The 12,012-nt window shown below is 33.5% G+C and overlaps 2 protein-coding genes across 2 annotated transcripts; one reads left to right on the top strand and one right to left on the bottom strand.

Moving 5' to 3' along the window:
- Window positions 1–513: 513 nt before the first annotated feature.
- Window positions 514–4,072, bottom strand: LOC147063739 (uncharacterized). The gene is made up of 3 exons (XM_085959336.1): window positions 3,867–4,072; window positions 3,413–3,562; window positions 514–1,197 (listed from the first exon to the last, which is right to left on the bottom strand). Exons 1-3 carry the CDS (start codon window positions 4,011–4,013, stop codon window positions 994–996), a joined length of 501 nt encoding a protein of 166 aa, XP_085815462.1. The 5' UTR covers window positions 4,014–4,072; the 3' UTR covers window positions 514–993.
- Window positions 4,073–4,365: 293 nt separating this feature from the next.
- LOC147063738 (uncharacterized) lies at window positions 4,366–9,812 on the top strand. The gene is made up of 4 exons (XM_085959322.1): window positions 4,366–4,717; window positions 4,954–5,106; window positions 8,724–9,336; window positions 9,796–9,812. The coding sequence occupies exons 1-4, from the start codon at window positions 4,577–4,579 to the stop codon at window positions 9,810–9,812; spliced, it is 924 nt and encodes a 307-aa protein (XP_085815448.1). The 5' UTR covers window positions 4,366–4,576.
- The last annotated feature ends 2,200 nt before the right edge of the window (window positions 9,813–12,012 follow it).

Genomic DNA, 12,012 nt, shown 5'->3' with positions numbered 1-12,012 from the left:
GAAATACCATTACATCTCTGTTTTCAAGATTCCACAATGGAAAAAGAGTTTTATTTTTTGTTTAGATAGAACTTACGAAAAGGGTTAATCGTCCAACCGACCTGTAGTAGTGCGCATCCTTTTTGACACTTATGATCAGTATTTAGACGGGCAAATCATAAATAGAGTGACGATCGAATAGCGATTCAAAGATATAAATAATGTTTTACTTAAGCGATGATGCTTATTTTGGGCTAAACGGGTTTGTTATTAACAAAATTTGCGCATATGGGGTCCAATCTGGAAGAGGCCCTAGAGATTTCTTTACATAAAAATAATGCACTAGCTTGTGCGGTTTACATGCTGGTGGAATCATCGAACCTTATTTATTAAAAAAAAGAGGTGGGAGCTCGCGTTACGGTTAATGGAGATCATAAGGCACTGGCCCATAATGAATTATATTTGTTGCTGATACATATATGGATGGCATTGATCCGGATAGGATGTGGTGTCAACAGGATGAAACTACGTATACGGAATTATTGAATTAGATTTATTTATGAAATGAACCAGTCAATTTGCTTCCAAAGTCGTGCGATTTGACAAATATGGAATATTTCTTGAGTGGCTAGGTGACGCTGATAAGCCATACATAATTGACGTCTTGGAAACCAATATTGTTCGTGCTATTTATAATATACGGCCAGCAGAGCTCGAAAAAGTACCCGGAAAATTGGAAGTGCAGAATACACTTCAAGAACTTCGCGGTGGCCAGATAGCACAAATTATTTTGAAATGTTGGGCACTGTCGACTGTCTGAAGGTACACGCTAGATACTTATGTCCATTAATTTTAAAACTTAAATACGCTACCTGTAGATATAAATTATAGCAAGGATATTATATTTCATGTAATTAAGGATTACTAAGTTACTGATCAGCAATCATGTTCGCGTGAATCAATTTGTGACATTTTAGGGCACTTCCGCATCCAAAATTGTGCAAATGCTGAAAATTAAATGCGTGAGAAATATATTACCCTTGTCAGAATAAGTCGAAGTTCCTTCGGAGTATTTGCTATAAAGATTTCTTCTTTAATATTTTGTTGGTCTATCGTCATTTCTGAACACTGGATCACTTGATCTTCGATTCCAACAGGCGAGGATTGTTGCCTCCTATCTGTATCGTGATGCCTTGTGAAAAATTCCTTAGTAGAAACCTAGAAAGCCAAAATTATAGTAATAATAAATTCTAAATTATGTTTTCTACTGTTTGAGTTATTTTTTTTCAACGTTTATGATTTTCAGAATCATCTGACATCAACTTATTTAGAGCTGACACTGCGACTGGCGCGTTTGCATTAGTTGGCCATTAGATATAATTAACATGATATTTAAATGTGTTAATTAATTAGAAATTAGTAGGCCAGCAATGAATCGATTTTAAGGCTATACCTCAGTTGAGGCATGGTCAACAAAGATCGTGGCTTGGCGATGCGTGGATTGCGGGTCGCGGGTGCAAATGACGCATGCCGAACAAAATATATTTTGTCATATAAATCCAAGATGCGTCCATTTAATGTTATGTTTATTGTTCCATTAGTAACAATAATATTATATTCATTGACATGTTTTCTTTTTCACGAAAATAAGTAACGTTTTTAGTCATTACACGTTTAAGAACTAATACCCCTGTCGCCATCACGAAACAAATTGACGTATTCACACCTCGACGTTCACTCTCCGAATGCCGGCGAGTCCAAAATTTCGTCGCGCCTATAGATGTAAATTACTTGCCGTTTCACTGATGTATGGTCCTAAGTAAAGAAATTAGAGTAAAAATGATAATAGTACCTACCCTACCCCTGCCAAGGTATTACATACGAATTCAATATTGTTACAGAATAATCCGTAAAAAGCTAAAACAAAATATGGAACTCAACATGTAACATCCAAAAGGATATACATAAAACAGAATATTATGATACACTTATTGTGGTACAAGTCTTGGTACAATATGTGTAATTTATTTTGTACAAAATTAGTATAGTTTCGAATGGAAATTCAAAGATTGCATAACATAATTGTCGGATGTCAATAAAAAATGTTCACTCTGCAACTGTGCTATGTTTTTTCCTGATATTTCTGGATAAAATAACTAACGATCACCTAAATAACGTAACGATGGCCGAGCAGCTTACGCGTCGGGATGCGTGCGATAAACCTCCTCTTTGCTGGAAGCAATTTTTTTATAAACGTAACGCCGAATGTGCGAAATTGACTATTACATGAAATGGGCAAAAATTTGCCTAAATCATGAAAAATGTAAGCCCGTTGCTTTATCCATGAATAAGACAAAATATCTGTGAATTCGGCAGTAATTTTTCTGCCTAGTTCATGCATTGGACACATTAGATAGTAGCGCTACGGTGGTGTTTTTTGCATTTAAACTAAATGTGTCAAATGCTCACGCATTGGTCGAAATTTACGTATATTATCTATGGCCAAAATAGATGTTCGCGCTCCGGTGGTGTTTTTTGCAACTAATCAAACTAACCAAATATGTCAAATGTCATTGAATAAATTATAAAAAATATCAGGGCTCGAAATGGACCGGAACAAACCGGAGCGCCGTTCCGGTTCGTAAAATCAACAAAATTATCGCTCCGTCTCGTGGACATATTAATTTGACAGTGAGTTAGATTTGCCATTAAACGTTAAAATCTAAAAGTTTGTGCACACTGGTAACCTCATTAAATTTCACGATAATTATCAAAATTTGTTTGACAAAAAATAATTTTAATCAAAATTTAATGAGGTTGCCAGCAACTTGTTGCCAATGTGGACACGGCATAACACACTTATTTTTATAAAATACACAATAATAATAATATTATATTATGTCCAATTATAACTAATAAAACCATCGGTATTAAATTTACTTTTTCTACTGTCATGTTGACAGTTTAAGAATTCCATACCCTGGCGAATTCACGTACTCGGCAGATTATTTACCTAATTCATGAATAAGGCAACAGGCTTGATTTTTACACGAATTAGCCAAAATTTTGCCCATTTCATGTAATAGTCAATTTCGCACATTCGGAGTAACATATACAATATAACAAATTAACGCTTTTTTTTACATATCTTACCTTGCATGACTTAAAAGGCACTCGCGGGAGATTAATTTAACGTACAGTGGATCGCAATTTACATTCGAATGATTGTGATGTAGAAATTATCATAATTAAATACTCATGATTTAACGAAAGATGTACAAACCTACACATATATTGTAAATATATTATTAGTGTAACCTAAAACCAACAAATGAAACAAGTTGGAGCGAATTAATAATGGTGAAATGAGTTTCAGAGATGCATTGCAAATTCCAACCATCTATATAAGACAGCACACATTATGTCTACTTACAATTGGCCTGTAATCTGAATGTGAACAACCCGGTTGAGGGTATTCATCATCATATATTGGGTGTGAAACATCTTCAATAATCTCACGCTTGACGACGCCTTGTTGATCATCTGTCTCAGATTTCATATTAGAGAGGTCATCCATTAGGCACTGAAAGAAGCAATTATTATATTTTGTAAGCACGCTAAAACCAGTTTCATTTCTCGTAACATCCATATAACAATGTATAATGATTATATTTAACATGAATTAGTAGATAACCTAACCTAACCTATAATATCAAAGATGTATCGTAGCTGTCAAATTGCTTAATCAAGTATTCTTTTGAAACAAAGTTTAATATCACCTTATGTTCATACATAGTTTGTAAAAACATATTATTATAATAGTGTACTTTTCGTTATTATTCTCAATCTAAAGTTTTTGTAAAAGAATATAGTTTCCAAAAACTAACCTCGAAATTGCAACTTGAAACGTCCGCATTCTCTTGCGATACATGAATGCGAGGGTCCGGGTTGTTTGGATGGCTTGTCAGCGTGTCAAACAAAGGCTTGCCTTCTATATCGGAATGTACTCCATCATATTCTTGCTTTACATCCATGTTAAGGGTATATATTCCAAAAGACACGTGTTACGTAACAGACAAGATCCATTCAATGTAATGTTAGAAAAATGTTGCCGCAATACTGAAAAGTATTTCCGTGAAAACTACCTATAATAAAAATACACACTTGACACGGTCACACAATTTAATAATATGTATGTTTTGTTGTCTAAACAAAATAATGATATGAAAATCAGCATTTCCTCAATCATAACGAGAACAGCGCATCTCGGTATATAATAAAAAAATAAATCAAATTGGGTTTTTTTCTCATACAATGTCAACACTGACGAAATCCTTTTCGTGACGGTTCCACTCTCTATTAGTCTCCAGCGACAGCACATACATTTTAGTTACCTACGGTAAACGTTCTACGTTTAGTCGGTGTTCTTGACATTAGCATCTGTACTATAATACCTACAAAATTCAATAGGTACATTCTTATTGATCAGATAATAGCTACACTGGATATTATTAGCTTCGGCAACTCTTATATACAACAGAACATAAAGTTGTCAAGTTGTCTCTAGCACATTGCATACGATTGTTGATACGCAAACATGGAAGTCAAGCGAGAATGTGATGGACACCAATCTGACACCGAAGACAAGTTTGATGTAACGACTAGCCATCAAAACAGCCCTGACACGCGCACTTATATAAAGCAGGAGAACACAGACGATTTCAGTTGCTATTTTGAGGTTAGTTTTTATTTATTAAGTCCTTTCCTGCGATGTTTATACTTATTTTAGCAGAATACCTAGGTACGTTAGGTTTGTATTTTGTACAAATCGTTTAAGAACGTACTATTGTCAAACTTTCTATTAAAAACAGCTACCTACCTCAATTATATAATTAAGCATTGTCATAAAATAGGTACGCGAGATCAAAATTGTTTTTTTTATATGATTACAAAAATGCATAACGTTTCTTTCAGAATCCAGCAACGCGTCTCAATAAAATTAAACCCGAGATTGACCTCCAGCTGGTTGACGTTAAATGCGAGTTCGTTGCAGTCGCAAAACACCCATTCCATGATGAAGATCCAACACCTGGATGTTCGCATTCAGATAACGGACCAGTACAGCAGGTAATTGTATATTATGCGATATTTTCTTCCATTGGCTATATTGTATCCTATCACAGCTTTGTGACTAAATTTCAAAAGGTAAGTACATATTATCCTCGTCTCGGTTATACGCGCTTCGTACAACTATCTTACTAACCTATTTATCTGGTTTAGTGTGAGTGGGTGCATTGACCTGATGATGACCGATCGACCTATTCTTTCAGAAAGTACTTTTGTCATAACCTAACATTACAGTTTGTACCAGAATAATGCTGCGATGACATAATGCTCACGCCACATGCTGGCATTGCGAGAAAGTAAGTTTGTGGTTTCGTCATTCCGCAGAATATTTTGAATGCTCCTATTTCAATGAATTTTAACAGTGCACTACTTGTGCGTACTTAAAAATTACTTTCGATATTTCATCCATACATCATATCGTCACCGTTTTAGCAAAACCATCTATGTGTCACTTTTATCAAAAATGACTTTTAAATACCAAGTCATTCCTTATTTTTTTCTCTATAGGCCAGTAAAATGATCTATGTGTTGGGTAAACTCGCTCCGAAGTTATTTCAAAAAATAAAAAACAGCTATGTGTAAGGTTCAAAAACCACGGTTCACAAAAACAACTATGTGTATATTATAGTAACATATAGATGGTATTTTGATATCGAGAGTGTAATGTTTTTTTACAGTTTGGCTACACATTGTTTGTTTATATGTTATATGCTATGCATTATGGTCTTGCACGACGGCTTGAAAGATGCTTTCTCAAAAAGAGAGACAGGAAATATTCAATAATTTCTGGAAGATGCCTACATGGTCAATAGGGTATAGGCGAGAATTAATTTAAAAGTTGGATAAACAACTACAAACGTCTCGATGACAGTGGCCAATTGAAAGCAACAATGACAAGTAATAAGAATCTGACTGAAGATAAATAATTGGTAGTGCAACCAAAAATCAAAACGGAGAGATTTGTGGAAAAATGTTACATTATGGTTGGATCTAATTCCAAAGTTCCCAGCCATTATTGCAGAGAAAATACCTCCAGGGTGTGTGTGGAATTTTGTTTCCGATCCAAAATACAAATGCATGATGAATATAAAAAATGGTCTCTGGAAAATGGTCATAAAGCAGCAGAATATACTCCAGTATATTTACCACCAAAAAATCAGTATCCACCAACCACGTAAAGATCAGTGTGCCATCACTGCCATCTGCTGTAGTTATAAAATGAAGAATGTTTCAGAAATGGAATACAATAGCCACATTATTAAAAAAAAAAAAAGATGCTAGAAGACCAAAAATGAAATGAAGGAGAGTACCAGAAGTATTACTGGACGGTTAGTAATCACAATGGATCTCCAAAGTGTGCTGCTATGTCCAAAACACAGGCACAAATGTATTATAAACAAAAGCTGCAACTACACAATTTCACCATATACATTCTTCATAATGTATCTTCTAATGAATTTGTCTCATCTCATCGAAAGCAGGACAATACAATGAAATAATTCTAATATCGGATGGGTGTGGATATCAAAACCGAAATAAATTATTCGCTACTGCTCTAAGTTATATCTTTAGAGAGAAAAAACATCGAGATTCAACAGCTTTTTCTGGAAAAAGGCCACACCATGATAGAGGCCGATAGTGCACATGCTACCTAAAAAAAGTATTTTAAGCCTCCAATATATTCACCATCTGATTATATAGCACGTATGCGGCTAGCAAGACCAAAACAACCTTATAAAATTAATGTCATTGATTTTTAATTTTTAAGAATTATGGATAAGATTAAATCTGGATTAAGTTCAATCAGACCAGGAAAACGAATCGGAGATCCTGTTGTATATGATATTAAAATGTTACAGTATCTACCAGATGGAACAATCTTTTACAAACTCAACTTTATCAGTGCAACCGTTTGACTGCCTTTATAATATATATAATGAATCATTGCCAATATCACAGTCGAAATACATACATCTTCAGGAATTAAAAAGTGTAATAGAGAAAGATCACCACTATTTCTACGATAACCTAACATTTAAACCTGCTAATAGAAAGTAAACGAACTTATAAATATAATATCATCTCACTATTGCATTAATAATTAATAAAATGATATTGCAATTTATCACTAATGCACTATGTATATTTCAACTATTATTTATGTAACAGTTTTTCATGAATTTATTATTATTCACATTTTGATGAATAAATTAAACTATGTGTATTTACAAAACGGTCAAAACAACTTATGTGACATCACAAACTGTATTTTTATTATTTTTGTATTAAAAATAAAAGATTTTTGTAAACAAAATAATAATCTTAGACCATTTTCTGATTATAATAAAGCATTCTTCATAATTTTAATGTTTAAATGTAACATTATTTTTTTATTCAGTTTTATCCTTCTCCTGCACAATTTGAGAAAGTGCACATAGATGGTTTTGCTAAAACGGTGACGATATTGTGAACAGTATCAGCGCCATTTTACGACACAAAGCCTGAGCATAATATCTGTATGTACAAGCATCTCTCAAACGAGTGATCCCACTGTTCAGCTGTCAAAATTAGATCCCCGATTGTCTTCAAAACAACATAATTATAAGGTCTTTCTCGTTTCGTATTGAATTATCAATATAAAAATCGCAAATCAAATTTATAACCTATTAGTGTTTTTGTTATAAATATACATTCCTGTTATTCGTCAGTTATGTCAAACTATATCTTCATGCAAAAAACGGTGGTTTCATCGATTTCCAAAAAATGTCTTATGTAGCATTGAGCTATACATAACGTTTGTGGAAGATGTGTTAATGTTAGTGTAGTAATTATGATGTACCCCATCAAACCAATCCCATTTTCAAGACAGCTGCAAACTAGCAGACAATAGATTAGGGATGGGCATACATGAGGTCAACGAGAACCATATTCTGAATTTTCATAATTAAATAAAGTACCACACCATAGTCACGTTCTCACATATATCGAGTAGGTTTATAGAAAGTGTTAAATGATATCACAATAATTAATTTGTACACGATGGAATTAAAGATCTGAAAAAACACGGTTTCGGATAGAAAACGCGTTTTCTAAAATGATAAAAGTATCTATTAATAATTATGATTATGTCAAGCTTTTTAAGATTGTGCTTGATTTAAATTGAAGTATGTTCGGGACTCCGAAAATCGAAGTAAAAACAAAGATTATGTACCAATTTACAACAACAAGTACCACGGTTTTAATCGATCGATCACTCCGCGCAACGCCGACTCAAGTACAAGCCTAAGCATTCGGAAACTACCGACAACGAGCGGTCTTACCTCTCCTGGGCCTATATATGCAGTCGTCTAGAAACACGGTGAAAGATAGATTATCTCTTGTAATATTTAAACATTTTTTAATAGATTTCTTAAAAACTACTTTTTTATTTTTTCCGTATAAAAAACTGCTCGGCACGTCAGACAGTCGAAAGATTATATTTGGAAATTTTTGGCACGCGTGCCTACGTAAAAAGGTTCGCTAACACCGTGTCTAGGTATAATATTTCTAACTGGATCTCTTTCTTATAAGGAACTGTTATTAAAAAATCTCATAATTCTTATTTCGTTTTTTTATAGATTATCGCTAGAAGCACTGTACCGGCCAATGTTGCGAGCCAAAAATCGACCTGGAACGTGACTGAAGCACAAGCGTCTAGCGAAGGCCTACATATTGAGGAACACGACATTAAGAAAGAACTCAAAGAATATATTGAATGGTATAAAGATGTCGCCTGTCGCAATAGTAAACATGATATTTTTCAATCGAATATGGTAAACACAGAATTATTAGTGGCTGTTATACAACTGGAAAAAAAATCGTTTCATAAAGAAAATTTTGTGTGCAGTATCTGTTTTGATTTTTTTTCATCGTTCGACCTAATGTTGCTTCACAAAGCGATACACAAAACCACAATTGCGAAAACGACCGATTCCGTTGCATGGCTGGTTAAATGTGACGATGGTCCTTTTTCAAGATTTCGTCCTGGTCACGTCATGAAGTCACTCAAAATGACTCATTCTGACGTAAAGGAATTTAAATGTGACAAATACAATTATTCATGCAGACAGTCAGGTAAAATGAAAAGACACGAAATGAGTCATTCGGGTGAAAAGCCATTTAAATGTGATATATGCAAATATTCATGCAAACGATCAGATGTCATGAAAACACACAAAATGAGACATTCTGGTGAAAAGCCATTTACCTGTGATAAATGCAATTACTCATGCACGACGTCTGGTACCATGAAAATACATAAAATGACTCATTCTGGTGAAAAGCCATTTAACTGTAATAAATGCAATTACTCATGCATACAATTAGGTAACATGAAAACACATAAAATGACTCATTCTAGTGAAAAGCCATTTAAATTATCTGTAATTACTCATGCAGACATTCAGGTAACATCAAAACACATAAAATAACTCATTCTGGGGAAAAGTCACTTAAATGTGAGAAGTGCAATTACTCATGCAGACAATCAAATCACATGACATCACACAAAATGACTAATTGTGGTGAAAAACCATTTAAATGTGATATATGTAATTACTCATGCAGACATTCAGGTAACATGAAAACACACAAAATGAGTCATTCTTGTGAAAAGCCATTTAAATGTGATATGTGTAATTTCTCATGTAGACATTCAGGTAATCTGAAAACACACAAAATGACTCATTCTGGTGAAAAACCATTTAAATGTGATATATGCAATTTCTCATTTATTCATTCAGTTAACCTGAAAAGACACAAAATGACACATTCTGGTGAAAAACCATTTAAATGTGACATATGCAATTACTCATGCAGACAGTCAGGTCAAATGAAAAGACACAAAATGAGTCATTCTGGTGAAAAGCCATTTAAATGTGATAAATGCAATTATTCATGCAGCCTATCAAGTGACATGAAAACACACAAAATGAGTCACTCTGGTGAAAAGCCATTTAAATGTGATAAATGCAATTATTCAAGCAGACATCAGAGTCACATAAAAACACACAAAATGACCCATTCTGGTGAAAAACCATTTAAGTGTGACAATTGCAATTACTCATGCACTACGTCTCGTGTTATGAAAATGCACAAAATGACTCATTTTGGTGAAAAACCATTTAAATGTGATAAATGCAATTACTCATGCACACATTCAGGTAACATGAAAACACACAAAATAAGTCATTCATCTGAGAAACCATTTAAATGTGATAAGTGCAGTTACTCATGCAAACATTCTGGTAGCATGAAAAGACACGAAATGAGGCATTCCGGTGAAAAGCCATTTAAATGTGACATATGCAATTACTCATGTAGACATTCAGGTAACATGAAAACACACAAAATGAGTCATTCTGGTGAGAAACTATTTAACTGTGATAAGTGCAATTACTCATGCAGACAATCAAATAACTTGTTAACACACAAAATGACTAATTGTGGTGAAAAACCATTTAAATGTGATATATGCAATTACTCATGCAGATATTTAAGTAACATGAAAAGACACAAAATGTCTCATTCTGGTGAAAAGCCATTTAAATGTGACATATGTAATTACTCATGCAGACATTCAGGTAACATGAAAACACACAAAATATCTCATTCTGGTGAAAAGCCATTTAAATGTGATAAATGCGAATACTCATGCAAACAATCAGGTAGCATGAAAAGACACAAAATTACTCATACTGGTGTAGTCATAATGTGATAAATGTAGTGACATTAATTGAAGTGTATCGAACTCCACTACCGTAAGCTAGTTGTTTTTTTTAACCCATATCCGATCCTAATAGGAACATATGGGCCTCCAACAGATTTTGTTTTAATCTGAAACGGATGTCAGCCACTTGCTCAACCTATTAAGTCCATACTCTGACCCTACACAAATCGAAAAACAATATGTGTACATGCCAGACCCAAGATTTGAACCTGGACGTACGACGCTATAAGCCGACGTAAATAGTTTTGTTTGGGGATCCGACAATATTGTGCAAACTTTTTCATTCTATTTATTTGTTTTCATTGAATTAGATATCACACATGTTTGTAATTTTTTTTTTAATTTTATGCCCCGCCCAAACCAAACTATAATCGATAAAAATATTATTCTACCTATAAAATATCTTATTCTATGTATGTATAAATGGCATAATTTTAGATATTTTATAGATAGATGAGTATTTTTTGGCAAAGTTTATTCTGTTATGGTTTGGTTTCACAAGGTTTAAGGCTATAGACATTTTTTTTGATAATTTACAATTTTAACTGTATTAATTAATAAATATGTATCTGTAAACATTGAAAAATATTTTTTTTATATTTTAAGTCTAAAGTAAACTTACAATTGTACAAAAATGTGAATTTGTCAAAGGACCCTATCTAATTATTAGGTTGGTAATATTTAGGTATTATTAACATTTAGTTTATTAAGTTTTCTATGTTGCCCTTAAGAGATTTTTGGCAAAAGCATATTTTTAATTGTTTTTATATATAAAAAAAAAAAACATCGATTTAAATGTGTGCAAGCTTCGTATTTTTGCGCTAGGTGCCTTTGCACATCTATTCTGTACACAAGATTGCTATCGAGGGTAGTTTTTCATTTGTAACAATTACAATAAGTTAGCCGTCTAAACAGTCAAAACTGGCTATTCCGCGACAAAATTTAACATAGAGAGGTGCTCTTAAAACATAGCACGTATTGTGACAATTATCCCAACTTCTTGTAATTGTTACAATAAGTGCTAATACTTCGATACAAAAAAATGAAATACTACCCTCGATATTTGCGAAAGCGGCCGATATCAGTCTTGTGAATAGAATAGATGCACTTCTAGGTAAAGACCTATCCTCAATTGAATC

Source organism: Rhyacophila brunnea, unplaced genomic scaffold (genome assembly GCF_057557595.1).
Source record: "Rhyacophila brunnea isolate RB1 unplaced genomic scaffold, BYU_Rbru_1.0 scaffold_88, whole genome shotgun sequence".
Taxonomy (NCBI): domain Eukaryota; kingdom Metazoa; phylum Arthropoda; class Insecta; order Trichoptera; family Rhyacophilidae; genus Rhyacophila; species Rhyacophila brunnea.
The sequence above is the reverse complement of the archived record's forward strand: the minus strand, read 5'-3'. Positions and strand labels throughout refer to the sequence as shown.

Excerpts from the sequence above, each read along its gene's own strand:
- LOC147063738 (XM_085959322.1), top strand. The coding sequence starts at position 4,577 with ATGGAAGTCAAGCGAGAATGTGATGGACACCAATCTGACACCGAAGAC. Across the intron at positions 4,718-4,953 it reads ATTTCAGTTGCTATTTTGAG|AATCCAGCAACGCGTCTCAA; the intron begins GTTAGTTTTTAT and ends CGTTTCTTTCAG. Across the intron at positions 5,107-8,723 it reads ATAACGGACCAGTACAGCAG|ATTATCGCTAGAAGCACTGT; the intron begins GTAATTGTATAT and ends GTTTTTTTATAG.
- LOC147063739 (XM_085959336.1), bottom strand. The coding sequence starts at position 4,013 with ATGGATGTAAAGCAAGAATATGATGGAGTACATTCCGATATAGAAGGC. Across the intron at positions 3,563-3,866 it reads TTTCAAGTTGCAATTTCGAG|TGCCTAATGGATGACCTCTC; the intron begins GTTAGTTTTTGG and ends TGCTTCTTTCAG. Across the intron at positions 1,198-3,412 it reads ATTCAGATTACAGGCCAATT|GTTTCTACTAAGGAATTTTT; the intron begins GTAAGTAGACAT and ends TTGGCTTTCTAG.